Here is a 19978-nt window from a genome sequence, read left to right on the forward strand (position 1 = left end):
GTTGTAATTTTTAAAATTAACATTAAATATCTATCATAAAGCATATTTCTATCACTTTGAGTGTCATTCTTTGTGAAAATTCAACATAAATATTGTAAGAATAATAAACTGAAAACTTGAGTTTGTTGTTATATCCAAACAATAGCTGCAGATCCTTGATGTATCACATAAAATGTAAATAAAGTACATTGAAGTTTGTTGTTGCTTCAGTACGGAAAAAAATATCAGAACATTCTTGGGTTGTTTATACTTTCACAATCGAGTCCAACTAATATTCATAAGCTTCCACACACTGATATTCTCTGCTCAAATGTGTAGTCTGTTTTTATTTTTGCACTAAATGTATTAATATGACCGTATTTGTGTGAACAGTATGCTGAGAAGCAACAGGATCAGCTGTGTGAGTAACAGCAGCTTCGTGGGGTTGAGTTCTGTCAGACTCCTTTCTCTCTACGACAACCAGATCACCTCCATGAACCCCGGCGCCTTCGACACACTGCACTCTCTCTCCACACTGTGGGTATACATGGCAGCGTGACTCTCTCAGCCTTCTGCTCGGTGGCATCTGTTCATATGGTACTAACTATTTTATTTTCCAGGAACCTTTTGGCCAATCCCTTCAACTGTAATTGCCACCTGGCCTGGCTCGGCGACTGGCTGAGAAGGAAACGCATCGTGACTGGGAATCCTCGCTGCCAAAACCCTTATTTCCTGAAGGAGATTCCCATCCAGGATGTGGCTGTTCAGGACTTTGCCTGTGAAGATGGTGAGGTGGAGCGACTTATTCTTCATTATTGCTGTTTCTGCCATCTCTTTTATAACGATCCTAATTTAATACAACAGGAAACAACGAGAACAGCTGCTCTCCTGTTCTGAGGTGTCCAGCCGAGTGTTCCTGTCTGGACACTGTGGTGCGCTGCAGCAACAAAGGTCTCACCACGCTGCCCAAAGGTCTCCCAAAAGAGACCACTGAACTGTGAGTTACAAAAGGTTGCACAATGAAAATAGTAATAGCAGTACAACTATTGGAAAATATCCATCCATCGACTGTCTGCACTCACTCATAGGCTCGCCGGGGGGCTGTTGTTAATCCCTAGGTGTCTGAAAATATGAGAATGTTAAATGTTGAAACCTTTATCAAAAATCTGTACTCATTTTCATTTTTATCTTAAGTTCATCCAAAAAGTTTGGACCGAGAAAACAAGGTGCAAGAAAATACATAACAAGTAATAGATTATTTACCACAATCAATCTGAAAGTGAATGCAATGAAAAAGAAAAAATATAAATTGATTCTTATCCAATGTTATATTTTAATGTCCATTACCCAATCATTGGACAAACATTATCCATTTGATAATATTAGATAAAAAATTAGACCAAAGTAGCTCCTCTCTTGAGTTTTCTTTTGTTTTTTTCTTGTGATCCTTACTGAATCCTATAGTAATGTTTTCATAGTTTTCTTCCAAGGGAGCAACTGATTGAAGCTCCACATGAAACGATAAACAGAAAAAACACACTGAATTCCAGAGGAGCAACCAAACATGCAGTCATGATTGCCAGAGTAGCCATGGGGAAATCATGACTTAATACATTGTAGAAGTTTTTGTTTTCTGCATGACCTTATCAGTCTCCCATTGTGACGAACATTTGGCCCTTCCTTCTTTAGATCATTGCTTCATATTAGTTATCAGGTTGACTGAAAGCTGAGTGAAACCAGACTTTGACTGAGCCATTGCATCACCCTGATTCTTTTCTACGCCGTGTCTTAAAGTTGTGGCTCTTGAGTTTGAGGTCATCGTCATGTTGACGACTCAGTTTTGGATGAGATTTTTCTGTTGGAGAGACGCCCGCTCTTCTGACTGCAGAGAACTTTAATTTATAAAGTTCATGGTCGACTGCATTACTAAAAGGTGCTCAGGGACTGCAGCAGCACAGCAGCCTCGTACCATTACACTCCCCCATGTTTGATAGGTAGTGCAAGGTGTTCGGACTGTTATGTAGTACATTATTGTCAAACATCTCTACTTTACTCAGGCCTACAAAGGGCATTGCTTCACAAGTATCTGAGCAATGCACAATTCAACCTTTGGTCATTCTTTCTCAAACTGTCACTTTTGGAAACACTGGAAGATGAACCTTGAATGTTTTTCACTTGGGAATAATATTTCTCCCTGAAGACTGATGGATGTCAGATTATTTGGAATTGGACTTATAACCTTTATAGTTACCATCAGTTGTTTCTTTAAGATGATTGCTGATGTCTTTAATTATTGACATCATACACTTTTGCATGTGCGATGCTAATAAACTACAAAAGCTCCTGCTTTTATGGAGGAGAACACTCTAATGGTCAGTTAATCAAAGACACTTTAATTTGTAAAACCAGACTGAAACTTTCAGAAAATAGACTCTAAAATGATTTTGTTAGTTTATAAATCTCTGAATAGCTTCTGCTGCTGCTGTTGTTTTTGTTGTGTCAACCTTCCAGACCTCTCAGGACCCAACATGGAGAAGCAGCATTCAGCTTCTATGCACCACAAATCTGGAACAAACTTCCAGAAAACTGCAAAACAGCTGAAACACTGAGTTCCTTTAAGTCAAGGCTTAAAACACAGTTTCCTTTGACTAGTAGTAACTGGAACATTGATCAACATATTTGATGTGTATTGCTTGAGGATGTTGATGAGGACATTTGACCGAATATAATGTTTATTTATTGTTTCATAATTGGTGATGGTATGATGCTCAAACCCAACATGGTAATTGCCTCGCTGCTGAAGCAAATAAACTCGACTTGAGTTTTAAAATATGTTCAAGCTGCATGGGAATATAAAGGGGACAGCCATGAAATCTCTCTTCCCTTGACTTTAGAGGAGTTTATTTGTGAATCTCAAGTAAATCCACTCATTTACTCCAGAAAAAAAGTCTGTAGTAGCTCAAAAAAAAGGAACTTTTTATATATATATATTTAACACATTCCTTTGTGGGAAACATTGCTCTCCAAATATTGACTAATATTTTAATATTACATCTGGATCTGTAGCCATACAGTGACAGATATAAAACCTTACTTATGTTTCATTATGTGTCCTCAATAAAGAAAGGTGTGAGACTACAGTGGGAATATTGCATTTCAGTGTTTATTATGGCTGCAACTGTAATGACTGTTCACACTGTTGGAAGTAAGGAATTTCCCTTGTGGCTGTCATGTAATTTTATCCTTGTTCGGTTTTTCACTTTCAACCTTCCTTTTTAATTTTCCATATTTATCTTGATCTACTCTAATTTTGTATCAGAATCCCCTCCATGAGGTTTTTTCTTCCTTTCTTTGTGTGCACAGATATTTGGACGGAAACCACTTCACTCAGGTTCCAGTGGAGCTCTCCAATTACAAACACTTAACGCTCATGTAAGTTTGACTAACATTAACTCGGCAAACAGAAAGTCATTAATCCACAAAGCTATCTATCACAAACATAGATGGGGGACTGTGATTTGGCTGATATTTCCTGTACTTTTAAAGACCAACACTAACAGACTGATGCTGTGTGAGATTTCTGTGCTGAATCTCATTGGTTTGGCCCCAACGAGGGTGTAGCTGTCAGAACAAATGAAAACAAACAGAGATTATCTGCCGTTTACAATCTGTATGCTGTGTGGATTCCTTTTCGCACGTGTGCCTCTATGTGTGTGTGTGTGTGTGTGTGTTTTATGCATCTGTTGTTTCCTTTACAGTGATTTGAGTAACAACCAGATCAGCACGTTGTCCAACCACAGCCTCAGTAACATGTCCGAACTGCTTACACTGTGAGTCTGGCTTCACATCTGTCCCTTTGCAATATGAGTGCAAGTGTGTGGGGGTTCAGCATGAAAGTGTGTGTGTGTGTGTGTATTTGTTGTTCTTAAGTGCTTAGGAAATTTTGATCAGAGATGCAGTAAAATGCACTTCTTGTTAACCTTTGCTTGGATGCTACGGATCAGAGCCTCACATAAAACTGACATCAGTCTATTTATTAAAACTCTGCCTGAAGAAGTTGAAAAAGCATTTACAACAAAGTAAGATTTATTGTAAAAGTTGTTTTCTCTTTCATTAGGTTGCTTTTGCAGATAGAAAGTTGAAAGTTGGATTGGGTTCCAATGGGTTAATGTTGTTGGTCTCAGATAGCACAGAACATCTTTAGGGGTCCAGTGGAGTCAATTTATTGATGGATCAGAACCAAAAAGGAAACCAACAAGCTCTTTCTGCATAAACATTGAAAGTCTTGCTGCAATTTAGCATATCCTGAACAGCTTCTTTGTTAAACTTCTATGTTTAAAGAATCCTGAGCTACAACCGTCTGCGGTGCATACCAGTGAGGGCGTTCGATGGGCTCAAGTCTTTGCGTTTGCTGTGAGTATCTGCATGCAACATGCCGTTGAACCAGGCAAGTGGCTTAAAGGCTTTCAACATCTGGGTGTCGACATTTCTGTGACGTTTTTCCTCTCTGAATTTAAATCACTCGCTATCTTAGATCTCTTCATGGTAACGACATATCCCTGATTCCAGAAGGCGCCTTTAAAGACCTGTCTTCACTTTCTCATCTGTAAGTTTCATACACACACACACACACACACACACTCACATGATCTGGTCTTTGAGGTCAAGTTTATGTGTAAAGTAGCTCAGCAACAAATTAATTTATTCCTGTTTTGTTAATCTAGAAAAGTCTGATTCCAGTAGTAGCAAATAAGCACATCACCCTTTTAAAACCCAAACAGTAATTTAATTAATGTTACTTATTCAATGTTCTATGACTGGAAAAAAACTGATACTTACATTTTGACATTATTATTTTTTAACAGTTTTAGATCTATGATAAATTACCATCAAATACTTTCCAGTTCTGTCAGCCCATTTTCATGGCTCCTTTTTGAGGATTTTAATAGTTGTAGTTGGTTTAAAAAAATGACAATAATCTTGAATGAGTAGTGTTTTCAGTTTTGTTTAAGGAAGCAAATTACAATTTTAGAGATTATAACAAAAGGATAATCTGTGTGCAGCTTTTGTGCACCATCTAACTAATCACACATTAGGCGTGATGAATATTGCTCTCAATCTTGCTTGCACTCATGCCACAGGGCTCTGGGTGCCAACCCTTTGTACTGTGACTGCCACTTGCAGTGGCTGTCCGACTGGGTCAAGAGCGGCTATAAGGAGCCCGGCATCGCCCGCTGTGCTGGGCCCGGTGACATGACAGACAAACTGCTCCTCACCACACCTTCCAAGAAGTTCACCTGCACAGGTAAATGCTCATGTTCTCACTACCATGATGCAGGAATAAACTCAAACCTACCACTACGCACATTTAACACACTGCCGCTTTCCTTGTAGAAAACAAATAACAAGCAGAAACATGATTAATCTTAAAACAGCCTCTTTGTGTTGTGCCCGGGAACCGACCTGCAACTGACAGGAGGTTGACATGGAAATTACAAACTGCCAAATAAAAGCTGAAGCTCAATAACAAAAAAAACTGAACATGTTAGAGAACAACATTAAAATGTCTGTTTTAATATATGTTTTGCATAGTTTAATAAGATTTATTCTATTTGAGAAGAAAGAAGTTGATTGTATCGCTGCTTAAAAGGTTTTGTTCAATGTAACAGTATATATTTATGCCAAATAAATATTTGTTTTTCCATAAGACATAGATTTGCTGAAAATAACTGAAGCTATACACATGCTATGTTCAAATTATTATCAGATCAATTAATATTAATCAATATCTAGACTGTTTTTGAGTCAAGTTTTATTTAGCATTAATCACTGAAATACCCACATTTTAGAAACCAAAAATTGTAATATTATCCATCCATCCATCCATCCTCCATCCATCCATCCATCCATCAATTTTCTTCAGCTTATCAGGGTCGCAGGGGTACCAGCTTAAGAAGTAATATTAGTCAAAGAAAAACTGTGTAACTACCAGAAGCAATTATTAATTGTTGATATCATTGTTTAGGTGAAAAAAACAAATTGCTGGCATTTGCTGCCACCAGTGGTAAAATTAGTTTTTAGGTTTGGGAGATGATTATTTTTTTTCACATAGGTTTGACTGTTCAGTTTACAATCACAAAAACTTTAGTCCTAGAACATTTGTGTGACGTTTTGAATGCTTAAAATAGCTTATAAGGTTTACACGAGATTGTAGGTTTATTTATTTATTTATTTACTCAAAAGTGATGCTGTTGACCTTAACCTTTCAACCTAAAGATTTCACATTAACTTTGAATACATAACTGAAACCTATTTTTGACCTAATCTGACTGACGCACTGTAGAAGTCCCTGGGCCTTGTGGTTTTCTAGTGCCAGGTAAAGTAGCCAATCCCCAGTATTTTTCCTCCCAACCCTGGTTCCTGAGTTTGAGATTGTCCAAGCCCCATTTTCCTCAGTCTTACAACTCGACCCAAATTGAACCACTTCGTTTCCCTCTTAACCCTGATGTTGTTCCAACCACTGTAACCTCTAGCTGTTAAATGTTGATATTCTGTCATTAGAGTTTGGGATATGTGTCACCTGTTTCCAAAATGGTCCTGCACAGAAAATACCAACTTTTTTTGTTTTACTCTTTATTGCGAAAAGGATTCGCTCACCTCTTCAAATCAATGAATTCAGAATTGTATTAAACCCAACAAGTAGACATGCAGACTGCTGTAGGAAGCGTCCATGAAGGAACGGTTCGCTTGTAGGAGTTCAAGTTGAGATCTTATCAAGAAATCTGCATCTAGCACCGAAATAATTTTTTTCTTTTACAATGTTGGGTTTAAAGGCATTTTTCTTTTCACTTTAATTGATTAACATATGCTTTAATTGCGAAACTATTCATTAAGCAGCATCTGTTGCACCATGTTTATTACTGAAATCATAATGGCATTAAAAATCCATAGAAGGAAGAATGACAAACCTTCATTTCGTCTGTGCAAGGCCATAAAAATGTCCAGTGACAAAAGTGTGTATAAATGTCTATATTCCCACCTACTCCACATGCCTAAGTCTGAAATGTTTGTTTGTTGTATGTGTGTGTGTGTTGTTTGTGTGGATTGGTGCCTCACACAGGCCCAGTGGATTTGAGTATCCAGGCCAAGTGTGACCCCTGTCTGTCCAGCCCCTGTAAAAATGACGGCACATGCTCCGGTGATCCTGTGCACTACTACCGCTGCACTTGCCCCTATGGATTTAAGGTACTCACATTTTGGAAGTTACAATGTATGTTACACAGAAGTAGAACCATTTGTCTTTAATAAGGTAAACAATACATGCACAAATAGTTTTTGGAAGAGAGAAGATAATAAAATTGTATTCTTAACTCTTTACATGCAAAACCTGTTTACATGAAGGTCTGATATTCATTGGAGGCACCAATTTAATCATTGTGCATCTCTGTAGGGACAAAACTGTGAGGAGCCTATTCATGCCTGCATCAGTAATCCCTGCCAGAACAGTGGAACTTGTCATCTGAAGGAAGGAGATGGAAGCCACTTTTGGTGAGATACTTTCAAAATAATTTTTTTCACATTTAGGATTTTTTTTGCTGGAGCTACTTAATTTTAAAGTTGAGCTGAGTTGGTAGCACTGTTGCCTTGAGGCAAGAAGACCCTGGATTTTAATCCCGACAGGAGCCTGTCTGCGTAGCTTGCATGTTCTCTCCATGCTTCCAGTTTCTTCCCTCCAACCACCCAAAGACATTTTATGTTACCGGTAGTTTAATTATTCTCTCTAAATTGGCCTTAGGTCTGACTGTGTGGGTGTATGGTTGTGTGTCCCTGTGATTGCCTGGTGACTGATCCAGGTGTACCAGCCTCTCGCCCACTGAGTGCTGGAAACAGGCATCAGCGTGACCCTGTAAGGATTAAGATGGGACATAAATATGGAGGTTTATGGAGTAACTGCTCATGCAACAAACATAAAATCTCCATTAATTCAGTGCTTGCAGTAGTAGAGCATTAGGATGCTTTATATAAATATTAACTGCAAGATACATTTTTAAAACATTACAAGTAATGAAAGAAAAATGTAAATCCTTCACCAAATTAATGCAAAAGCTACATATGATTGCTGTCCTGTAATAAGTCTTGGAGCTAAACCTCTGTAGAAATATTGGAAATCAAAATCTGACAACCTTTTTTATCAGGTGGAATTACAGACAGAACAAATCAAAAATCTGTTTCATCACTTCATTCATATGTCTATTGGTACAGAACTAACTGATCCTCACAGCTGCCTGATAATGCCCTGGTGTCTCACAAAGTGTGCTGTGACATAAAACTACTTCCCCTTTCCACAAAGCTAAGATCAGTCTGACCCAGAGCAGGCATTTACCAGGGTAAGGTAGGGTCAGAAAAGGTACATGTATATTTACGAATCAGTACAACATCAGTATAACTTGTAGAACATTACTTTTGCAGTAAAGTTAAAATAACTTTGACGATGTTTCTCATCCCCATGCATGGCACTAAATAATGTTAAAGTTCTCCTTTACTGACCGGTTGTGGGATCCTAAAAGCACAAATTTTCGTCCATATTTCTGTCACAACCTTAGTTTTCTATTTCTTTTTACATTCTTTGATATTAATATGATTGTTTCTAGTGTGTGTGTGTGTGTGTGTGTGTGTGTGTGTGTGTGTCTAAACTGATACTAGTTACTTAGCTGAGACACACTACCATTTGTGACACAGATCTTTGGAGTAAATGTTGCTGTATTACATTAAATCATGTGTGATAAGTAAACTAGGTGCTCTTGTCACATGAAACCAAAATGAAACTTTCTGACGTGCGCATATCCTGTTGCATAGTTGAACACATCTCAATGGAGAAACATAGTAGTGGTGGTGTCATGCTGTAGGGACGCGTTGCCTCAGTTTTGACAGGAAAACTGATGGGACTGAATACAGATGCATGCCACATTTTCATTTTGTGAAAAAAGTTTTCCTTTCATTTCATAGTTAAGTTCTACTTTGTGTTTGTCTTCACTATGAAAGACCAGTAAAATACATCAGATCTTATGATAATAATGTGATAAAATGAGTTTTATGAATAATGTACAGATACACAACTGTCATGGAAAATAATTCAACTGGGATATTATGAATCACAAATTTATTACATGTTTGTTGTTGTGTGTGTAAGTATCTTTTTACTTGTGATTGATTGCATGACTTCATGTGTAACTTCAGGTGTGTGTGTCCGGAGGGCTTCGAAGGCGACACGTGCGAGATCAACATTGACGACTGTGAGGATAACGACTGTGAGAACAACTCCACCTGCGTGGACGGAATCAACAACTACACCTGCATGTGCTCACCAGAATACACAGGTAACACGTTGCTTTCAAAGAGCTTCCTCCATCAATGGATGTCCATTTATTCACTTTTTTAAGTACAACTAATTAGTTATTGACCTCAAACAGAAAAACACTGGAGAAATCTTCAGATTGTGCAACAGTTTTATAAAACTGATAGATTCTACTTTTTAAATTATAAAAGCTTTTGTTTTTTTTAATAGATTATCTGCTTCATGAGGTAATATAATATTATATATTCATTATATATTCATGTAAATCCCCCTTAGAAGTTAAATATTAAAACCATACATAGTGATATGTAGTTCCTACATAACTATCAAGGGCATCAATGTCTTATAATTCTGGGCTTTTAATGATGCATTTCAAAAGTGGAAGGATTTTAAAACATGCAGTTTTGAGTTTATGTATATATAATTAAGAAGGAGAACTAGACGGACTTTCTTCATGTTCACTTCAAAAGAGCAACTAAAGGGGCGTGCTCCAGTGGCGTATAGGGTAGCGCGCCCCACGTTTGGAGGCCTTCAGTCCTCGACGCGGCTGTCGCAGGTTCAATTCCCAGACCCGACGACATTTGCCGCATGTCTTCCCTCTTTCCTGTCAGCCTACTGTTGTATAAGGGACACTAGAGCCCACAAAAAGGACCCCCTGGTGGGAAACAAAAAAAAAAAACAGCAGCTAAATGATTGAAACTTGTGGAAAAACTCAGATTATGCTATTAGACTGTTCAAGTCATGCTTTTTGCTCAGGAGCATTCAGACAAATATTTGTGAGGAAATATGTACATGTTTTATTCTACATGTTTTATCTAAAGGGATCAGATAAAGTTTACATCAATCCAAACTTCTTTGGCCAGCTATTGCACTTTAAAATCTGTGAAATTGTATATTCTCCCCACCTCAATAAGGATTACTCTTAAAAGATCAATAAAAGTTGTAAAATATTCTGAAACATATGTAAATGATGAGGTAATAAAAACCTCTGGTGAGAACTTATGTAACTGTCTGTATTTTATTTCTGGTCTGTTGCAACATGTTCGTCTGCTTTTGCAATGTGCTGATCATCTCTGACTGCTAACCTTTGTGGCGCTGTTCTGTCTTTGGATGTTTGTTTGCTGTCTTCTCTCCTGTCTTGCTTTTCTTTTATTCATCTGTCATCTTTCTTTGTGGTTGCAGCTGCTACCAATGAGGTGGAGAGAGGTTAGTCTGTTCTTCTCTGTGTCCTTCTTTCCCCTCTCTTCTTCTTTACTTCCTTGATACCATCCCTAACTTCAACCGTCCCCTGTGCTTTATGTCCACAACCCACAGAAATGTCACCCACAGCAGAACAGATTGCTCAATGTGTGCAAAGTTTCTTCTTGGCAGCAGTAAAGCAGTGCATTTTTGTGCTCTGGAGATCTTTATCTTTTTTAAAGGTGGAACAATAGAGACGTGTGTCACAATTGTTTGGTTGCTGGTTTTGGTTTGTTCTATCTTTATTATTTAAGTATCTGAAATAAAGATAAGTTCCATAAAAGATATAATTTTTTTGTTTCTAGTCAGACTTACAGGCATAAGAGAAATAAACCTGAAAGGATTTTTAAATTTATTTCCTCACTTTGCCCTGCTACAGCCACAGTCAAGTTTTAAAGTTTAAAACTTGACATACAGAGCATAATTGTGAGTAAGGGAAACAATGAATATTCGATTTTCCAATTATGGTATTTTGAAATAAAAATCTGAAAAGTGGGAGCCTCCACCCCGGTCTTCAGATTTTGCAACTTGTTTTAAATCAGCATTGCTATTCTTGCAGCTCCAGTCATCTTCAATCAATGACCAGCTTTATCCTTGATAAAGGAAATCATCCCTACAGTATGATGCTGCCACCACATTTTATCATGGCACTGTTTGTGTTTGTGGTGATTTGCAGTATTACTTTTCTACCAGAAATAGTGTTATTTTTTTTCGTAGGCCAATTTGTACATTAAATAAATTTTGTTCCCCATGTTTACTGTCTCCTACATGCCTTGTTGGATTTTTCTGGATTTTTTATGACCTTTTGTAACAATAGCTTTTCTGTTTTTCTGTCCATAAATGGCAGATATGTTAAGTGCACAGTTAACATTTGTTCCGTCAACAAATTCCTCCCCCCTCAAGTTTTAATTTCTGTCTCTCCCTCAAAGTTAATATGGGAAGAGTAATGTTCTTCTTCACCCACCGGTCAACTTAGATTGATGGACATTTCTTTGAGGGTCCACAATATTAATTATATCTTAAGTGTTGTTTTATAATCCTATAACTTCTCCAAAACTTTAGTCCTGACATTCTTTCTGCTTTGCAATGATGTGCCTCTTTGTGTTTGTCTTTCACATAAAGTCCTAATAAAACACATTAAAGTTTGTGGTTGTAAGATGACAAAATGTGAAAAACTTCTCGGGTATTTTTGGGAGATGCTGTACTCTGATTTTCTTCTACAACAAATCAAACTGATGACAACTGAACCGAAGAGCTTTGATTATTACCATGCATGTATTGAGTCCTGGGATTTGAGTGGCTGTTACTCTGATGGAGACGAGTAGGAAAATATCCAAGTTGTTGATGTAACATCCTGACATTCAGATCAAAGTCTGATCACGCATCTTCAGAAAAGACTTGTTTCACATTTCCATACTATCTCAGCGGACCCGAGGGGATCTTGTCAATGCCTCTCCCAAATTAAAACATGTTTTAGATGAGCTGTGCATATTCAAATGGAAAGAAAACAGTCAACATTCATGCAGTGTACCTAGTATTTACCTCACAGTTATGTGGTAATCTTTACTTAGATTAATATTAATATTAACTTTCCAAATATTACTTTTTCTAAATACTCTACAGTATTTTATGAACACTAAAGAAGCATAAATAGACATACACATGCATAGGCTCCCAGTTCCCCACAGAGCTGGGTAATTATTCCCTCAGTGAACCCTCTGCTGCCAGGAGTATTGGATTATTCACCGGTGCCTCATCAGGGATTCACTTGACTTCTAATGATCAGGACACACTCTGGAATATCATCTGTAGGATGACATTTTACACAATGAGATCATTTATCAGACCACTGTGTTGGTCCTGGCCACAAGAGAGCCATCCATCATTAAAGCGAACACTCATACGGCACACAAACACACACACACGCACGCACACACAAGACATGCCTTGCTGTATGTAACGCTGATGCAGAGAATGTAATAAACACCGTAGATCGACTTGTAAAGTAAAGATGTCTGTCATATTATAGTTTGATTTTACTCTGGAAAATGAAGGTTGCTGATGTCATTTGTGCATGTGTGTGTTTCTAGGGGAGTTGTGTGAGGAGAAACTGAACTTCTGCACCCCAGAGCTTAACCCGTGTCAGCACGACTCAAAGTGCATTTTGACCCCTCGGGGATACAAGTGAGTGCACCGTGCAGCCATTCATGCACAAACACAGAGCTGGTGTTCTGTTCTGCAGCTTTTGAATTGCAAAGACATAAAGGGACTGAAAGATGCTTTCATGCAGGAATCTAAAGTATAGTTTGAACATTGTTTGTTGTATAGGCTGTGAAATAATTTAACAGAAATCTTCTCACGTTTTAGGTGTGAGTGCACTCCAGGGTATGTAGGTGAGCAGTGTGAGCTGGACTATGACGACTGTGAAGAGAACAAGTGTCAGAACGGAGGTCATTGCATTGACGCCGTGAACGGATACACCTGCATCTGTCCAGAAGGATACAGGTAAAGAATACATCTCAACAAGGACTAACAATGTAAATTATCTTCCCTGCCATTAACCGTATCATAGTCTGTGCCTATGTTCACACCACAAGCCGCCTTTATGCTCAAATCTGAGTTTTCATGTAAATCTGACTTTTTTTTACGAGGTTGTTCACATTTCTGTGGTCTCATTTGAAAAGATCAGATGCATCTCTGATTTATAGCCGCGTATCCAAGTGTCCTGTGTGGTATTTGTAAAAATATGATCTGTGTTGTTCAGATTGTCATGAAAAGATCAGATACAGGCTGAATAAAAATCTGGTTTGGGTCACTTCAGACTGCAGTGTGAATGCAGCTTATGATGCATATTAGTTTTTGTCAACTCTTTACTGGGATGTTCCTAAAGATTTTCCCAACAGTGTATTGATTTTTGTTCTGTTTTGTTTTGTTGTTTTTTACCTGCTAAATCTAAATCTTTTGCATTATTGGTACTCTGGGCATGTTCTTTTTTTCTGCTTCCACCTATACCCAATCCCACTTTTTAGACTTTTAAAAAAATAATAAGAACAATAAAGGATCTGATATTCACTAGCTTTGTAAGCAAATACAGGCCTATGATCACCTTGCTTGGTGAGTCAGGAGTGTAACAGAGGACCAGGATAAATTCTTTTTTGTGTTTTGTGGAAAAAAAGCTGCTTTTACACAAAAACTGAGTGCATTTTCAAGCCATGGTACTATGTGTAATGTATGTGTGAACATGCATGTTGCAGTGGGCTGTTCTGCGAGTTCACTCCCCCAATGGTCCTCCCTCGAACCAGTCCCTGTGACAACCATGACTGCTTAAATGGAGCTCAGTGCGTTGTTGTGGGAACAGACCCACGCTGCCAGTGTCTCCATGGATACGAGGGCGAGCATTGTGAAACGCTCGTGAGTGTGAACTTTGTCAACCGGGAGTCCTACCTGCAGCTTCCCTCCAATCTCCTCTCACCACAAACCAACATCAGCTTACAGGTAGACTGCGCTCTTTTCAATTTAGTAATTATTTTTTGCTTCATTTACGGATCTTTACTGTTGCTCCAAATATCCATGGACATTTTTTCTCAGGGAGAAAGATGCATCTAAAATGTATTAAAAGATACTAAATAGAAAATGAACCAAATTTTTAGTTTGACCTACAAACGATTCTGAACCCTGCCTGTGTTTAAACAGCCTTGTAAAAGTATTAATACTCCTTAACATATTTTGATTTTGTCACATTACAACTGCAAACTTTCAAATATTTTATAACAGAATACAAAGTAGTTTGTGTTTGTGAAGTATAAAAAGATTACATAGATTACAAGTTTTTGATAGAAAATTCTCAAGTGTGGTGCACATTTACAAACAAAATTAAATGCAGCTTATTTCTTTACGGTAGGGACAAAGTTATAGACAAATTTTATCAAGGGTGAGGTTATGAGACAGTATCCCAAGCTTTGAACATTTAGCAGAACGCAGTTTAGCCAGTGGAGAGGGTTTGGCATAGCTGCAAAACGTCCAAAAAGTGGTTAGCAAACTGGATGACAAGAGCCTTAATTGGGATAAAATACTTTTGAGTGGATAAAAGTATTATCACTTAAAAGTAACTGCAAGGCCACTTACTTCAATTACATTCTAACTATGAAGAAGCTGCAGAGATCAAACCAGTAGATAAGTCATTTTGGTCTTTATGCTAAGCTAACACTGGACATCCTCCTGAACACACACACACAATGAGAAATGGCGGTGTTAGCATCATGCTATGTGGATTGTTTTCTTCAGCAGCAGTTGGGAATTTGATTAAAGATGACAGATAGAAACGTTCAATAAAATAAACCCAAATTTGTAGTTGTGACTTGACTTAACATGGAAAACTTCAAGAAGTGTGAATATCTTTGTGCTGTAATTAATAATTGTGAAATTTCCAAAATATTATAAACACAAGCTTTATGTTTCACTGCCGCAAGAAATGTCATTGACAGCTACATGAACCTGTGCTTACAGATTGCTACTGATGAGGACAGCGGCGTCTTGTTGTACAAGGGTGACAATGATCACATAGCAATGGAGCTGTACAGGGGGCGCCTCAGGGTCAGCTACGACACTGGATCCTACCCTCCTTCTGCGATATACAGGTTTTTGCTCAAAAACATGCCTAACGTCCAGAGACTGTAATATGAGAGATGTTGCCTCAATTTCTTTCTCTCTCTTTCTCAGCGTGGAGACGGTGAATGATGGTAGTTTCCATTCTGTGGAGTTAGTAGCAGCTGACCAGACGTTGTCACTGTCCATTGATGGCGGACCACCCAAATCCATTAGCTCCATCAGCAAACAGTCCACGCTCAACCTAGATTCCCCTCTATACCTGGGAGGTAGGAACTCACACTGTCTATGTCTGTGGATGTGTCAGGAAGAGTCACTGATCTACTAACAACTTACTGCATGAACAACATCAGAAGATAAATAACAATAATAATAACATGACAGTTTCTCAAAACCAAGATACAGTTGATTTTAAAACTAAAAACAACAAAAGATGTCTCTAAACTAAACGTTTGGTTGAATTATCAATGGGCCACTGAGAGGCTTCGCTCTCCTGTACAGAGGACTAACCCCCAAATAAATAACTTCATATTATTATATTTACATCCACTGTTTTGGTATTGTGCTTATTTTACAGACGCACTGGAGATGTTTAGATTATCCCCAGCACTGTGATCTGGATTGTCCCATATTTATAACATTGGGTCACACATGGCTTGATACTTGGATGTCTGATATTGTTTTTGTATCTAGTGCCCTTTAATTTAACTCTTATTTAGCATAAAATTGCTTTCCATTTAATGCAGATTGTACTCAGATTTTAGATCCACCTGTGGTGATTCTCTGTACAGGAATGCCAGAGCAGGCATCAGTTTCTGGTGGCCTTTCTGCACTGCAGCTCAGCTCCGGAGGCCGTAACGGCACCAGCTTCCACGGATGCCTCCGAAACCTCTACATCAACGGAAAGCTCCAGAACTTGGGAGCCGGGCATGACCAAAGCTCTCCAGGTCCAGGGACTTTGCAGAGCTACAGACAGTGGCTGGGAAACGGGGTGGAACCAGGCTGCCAGCCGTGCCGGAGAGGTGCCTGCGTCCAAGGCGACTGCCACCCAACGGGTCACCAAGGTTTCACCTGTACCTGCCATCCTGGGTGGACAGGGGCTCTGTGTGACCAGCAAGTTAGCAATCCCTGTGATGGAAACAAGTGAGTGCGATTCAGGTTCTGTAGCATAAAGTCTTATCCATTCTCAATTTTACTCCTTGTACTGTCTCCTTCCTCCAACATACAGGTGTATTCATGGTACCTGCCTTCCAATCAACTCCTACTCCTACTCCTGCGTTTGCCAGCCTGGTTTTGCTGGTGTTCTCTGTGATGTACAGGACCTGGATACAGCTAACCCCTGCAGCCTGTCTCGCTGCAAACACGGCAAATGTCGAGTGTCAGGCCTGGGTAAAGCATACTGCGAGTGTAACAGCGGATACACAGGGGAGGCATGTGACAGAGGTCAGTAAAGTGAGGTTAATAATAATGATCATGAAACATAATAATATGTATGTGATTGCTAACAATAGATTGTTTGTCCAATAACACCCTATTGATGCCTTTTTATTGAAGGCATTTCTTTTAACTAAACTTCTTCTAATCCAATCTTACCCAAATGTCTTAAATTGTCTCTAACATTGTTTCTTGTTTCTGTACTAACTCTGCTAACATTTCCACTTCTTAAATTTAGCATCTTCTGAGCTTCCTCTTAATCCCACACGGGGGGCTACTCAGGTGAGATGACGTATTACTATATTGTCATCTTGAATTAGTTTGTTCTTTATTCACCGAGTATATAAAATAGAATATTTAGTTTAGTCTTGTCAAAAACTGAAGATTAAACGTAATGTCTAAAGAGCATCCATGATACAAAATGTTTAATTCACCAGTATGATAAATAGTGTATAAAGATTCTAAAGCATCGCTTATAAACTTGAAACTAATTTGCAGACATAAGGATAAATTTTCTTTTCTACATCTTGTTACAATTTTTCAGTTCTTTACATCAAACCTTTTTCACAATAAACACAATATTGTCAAAAACATTTACTTACTCCTTCAAATCCTTGAGTTCAAGCGTTGTTGTTGTATAAAACCAAGTATGTCCGATGACTGATTCCTCAGCCATTTGTGAAAGAATGGATAGCTTTATGGAGCTCTGTAAATTTCAGGGTTGTAATGAATGGATGGCACCAGTGCAAATCGCATAATTTTCTTGTTACCAAACATTCAGTGTTTGCATCATTCACTCCATTTAACAAATGTCATTGTTAATTCACAAACACGTTCTGTTATTTACAACACTTACTAAACGGGTGAAAATGGAGCAGGAAGAAGAAAAAATCTTGTATCAGCCTACCCTTTTCTCAGTCGTTGCAGAATAATTTTTTATGGCCGTCTTTTACTTTTTTTAATACTTAATGATTTGTTGTCTTGTAATTTGTTTTGAACTTATTTATAGTAGAGCATTTTCTCAACTCCCCATCCAAATTGTTCCTTAGTTTTACTCCATCCACTGAAATACACCTTAATTTAAAAGTAGTGCACACTGTTTTACTTTTGAAATTTAAATTATACTTCCTTTTTGTTATTTATATCACTTCATTTTAAGACAAAGAACTTTTTGAAATTAATTGACAACAATACCTTTCTAGCTTTAAACATAACTAATAGCATTTTAAAATTAGCCACGTCCCTTAGTTTTGAGATATTGGTTGACAAGACAATTTATTAATATGTTCTCTAGAATTCACTGAATATAAAATTCTCATAGCTTTCTTTTGTGTGACATACAGAATAGTGTTGGTTTAACTCTATTCCTGCAAGAAAACAATAGATAGGTATGCATCCTTAAAAAAACTCTGGGTACTTGATGACGTATTTTGTTGCAGAGGTGGCCTGCCGAGGGGAACGGGTCAGAGATGTCTACCAGAGACAGCAAGGCTACGCGGCGTGCCAAACCCAGGAGAAGGTCTCCCGTCTAGAGTGTCGAGGCAGCTGCCCGGGGGGAGCAGAGGGACAGGGCACCTGCTGCACCCCCCTCCGTAGCAAACGCAGGAAATACACCTTCCAGTGCACTGATGGATCTTCTTTTGTCCAAGAAGTGGAAAAGGTTGTCAAGTGCGGCTGTACAAAGTGTTCTTCGTAAAACAAAAGAGAAGTGTTTTGGGTTTTTTTGTTGGTTTTTTTTTTGACAGAGCTCCTGCCATCCTTATCTGATCGCTCATCTGTTCGTGTTCCCCGTGAGGAAACTCTCCACGCCCCAGGAGTATTATTCCCCAGCACCCTGATTTTTTTTAAACCCCCCAAAAAAAGTAAAAGAAAAAAAAAAGCAAAAGAAAAACACAAGTGAAACAAATAAAAAAAATAGCTACTTTTCCTGTCAGTGCTGGACTGATGACCGATGCTTCCTCTGGGGGAATTTTGAATTGTATTGTAAAGTAAAAAAAAAAAAAAAAGCAGACTTATTTTTATTATGAAGTGGGGAAAAAGACAAAAAAAGAAAGACTTTGTTCTTCATCTACTTCTTTTTGTTGGTTGTGATATCTCCAGTGGTGCCACAATGTTTTTATTCCCTGGAGAAGCGGCGGCTCACCACTTTACAGTAGACGTCCTGCGTCCCGTCTCTGAGTTGTGCATCTTTTGGAGTAACTGTAAATGGTAGTACTACAGACTCACCACTAGGAGGAGCTGCCTTAAAGCATGGCACGGAGTGGGCAGCGATTACCCCCCACATACACACAAACGCAACTCAGAAACCACCACAGGCTCCATTAGCAGCCCTGCTGAATCCTCTGTGACTGTGTGCATGATCGTACACACAGCTGCGTTCAATCTCCTGGTTGTTTTTGCGGCTACTGAACAACACACACACACACACACACACGCCCACGCACACAGACACACCCCTGCACCTGCAGAAAAAAACTGGTTAACTACACAGCTCTCTGTTTGTGTACCCTCACCCCCGAGTCATGAATGACAAGTATTTATTGTATCATAAATACCTGTACTTATTCACTAGATCCCCATGTATCAGCCTGAGTCTTTTAATATATATTAATTTATATTTGTCCTTATTTTTGTATTAAAAAGACATACTCTGTCAAGCTAGCTGACTAACAAAAATGGTGTCCTTTATTTTTGGTGTAAGAAAAGTTTTGTTTTGTTTTTGATCACTGAAACTTTTGTGCTTGCCAGAGACCTTAGTTACATTTTAATCTGCAAATGTGACGTGAAGACATTGTATATTTTTGTCGCGTTTCCTGAGAGTTTGTACTGTGCCATTACCAGAAGGTTCTTTATATTAGAGTATAAATGTATAGATTTCCCTACCTATGTACTCCACACAGACTTTGTGAGTAGCATTGACCCTAGCGGATGCATAGAGAACTCTTTTTACCTTTTTAACAAATTTAAAACATACTGTGACTTTTTTCTAAATGAAACTACTTTGTTAGCCCCTTTGGTCTCAGATGTTAACATGTTGCTGCTAAGTTTTTTGTACCGTAGACTTGGATCCTGATCTGTATGTTATATAGAGCTTCCTGCTCCTTCCTGTTTGGGGCTGCCTTGTGTAACAGATGAATATGACCCCTCACTCCTCCATCAACTCCTCTACACATGTACATTGTGCTTTATATTCTCCCTCTCTCTTCATCCCTAGACTAATGTCAGTTTCCTGACTGATGTTTGTTTATTAAACACAATATTTACCTCACACTTCTCATCTTTTCCCTTCTTGTTGCCAAGCTCTATGTGAGAGATCATCCCTGCAACTCATCGCAGACAATTATTACAAATTGGACCCCTGGTAGG

The 19978-nt window shown here is 38.5% G+C and overlaps 1 protein-coding gene across 7 annotated transcripts in view; it reads left to right on the forward strand.

The window, feature by feature from the left end:
- Positions 1 to 19880, forward strand: part of slit2 (slit homolog 2 (Drosophila)) — a 105000-nt gene extending 85120 nt beyond the window's left edge. For 5 of the 7 annotated variants that reach the window (XM_044115315.1, XM_044115319.1, XM_044115316.1 and 2 more), the window contains 19 exons: positions 373 to 516; positions 600 to 766; positions 844 to 976; positions 3343 to 3411; positions 3738 to 3809; positions 4321 to 4392; positions 4514 to 4585; positions 5121 to 5284; positions 7100 to 7224; positions 7430 to 7527; positions 9217 to 9356; positions 12664 to 12757; positions 12941 to 13078; positions 13828 to 14068; positions 15080 to 15210; positions 15293 to 15447; positions 15970 to 16321; positions 16407 to 16621; positions 18052 to 19880. In XM_044115315.1, coding sequence (XP_043971250.1) covers positions 373 to 516; positions 600 to 766; positions 844 to 976; positions 3343 to 3411; positions 3738 to 3809; positions 4321 to 4392; positions 4514 to 4585; positions 5121 to 5284; positions 7100 to 7224; positions 7430 to 7527; positions 9217 to 9356; positions 12664 to 12757; positions 12941 to 13078; positions 13828 to 14068; positions 15080 to 15210; positions 15293 to 15447; positions 15970 to 16321; positions 16407 to 16621; positions 18052 to 18308 — 2839 coding nt within the window. In that variant the 3' untranslated portion in view covers positions 18309 to 19880. Of the gene's footprint in view, positions 1 to 372; positions 517 to 599; positions 767 to 843; positions 977 to 3342; positions 3412 to 3737; positions 3810 to 4320; positions 4393 to 4513; positions 4586 to 5120; positions 5285 to 7099; positions 7225 to 7429; positions 7528 to 9216; positions 9357 to 12663; positions 12758 to 12940; positions 13079 to 13827; positions 14069 to 15079; positions 15211 to 15292; positions 15448 to 15969; positions 16322 to 16406; positions 16622 to 16850; positions 16895 to 18051 lie in introns of all 7 variants that reach the window. The other 2 variants (XM_044115322.1, XM_044115321.1) reach the window with 2 other exon arrangements.
- The last annotated feature ends 98 nt before the right edge of the window (positions 19881 to 19978 follow it).

This window comes from Gambusia affinis, linkage group LG04, assembly GCF_019740435.1.
Source record: "Gambusia affinis linkage group LG04, SWU_Gaff_1.0, whole genome shotgun sequence".
Lineage (NCBI taxonomy): Eukaryota > Metazoa > Chordata > Actinopteri > Cyprinodontiformes > Poeciliidae > Gambusia > Gambusia affinis.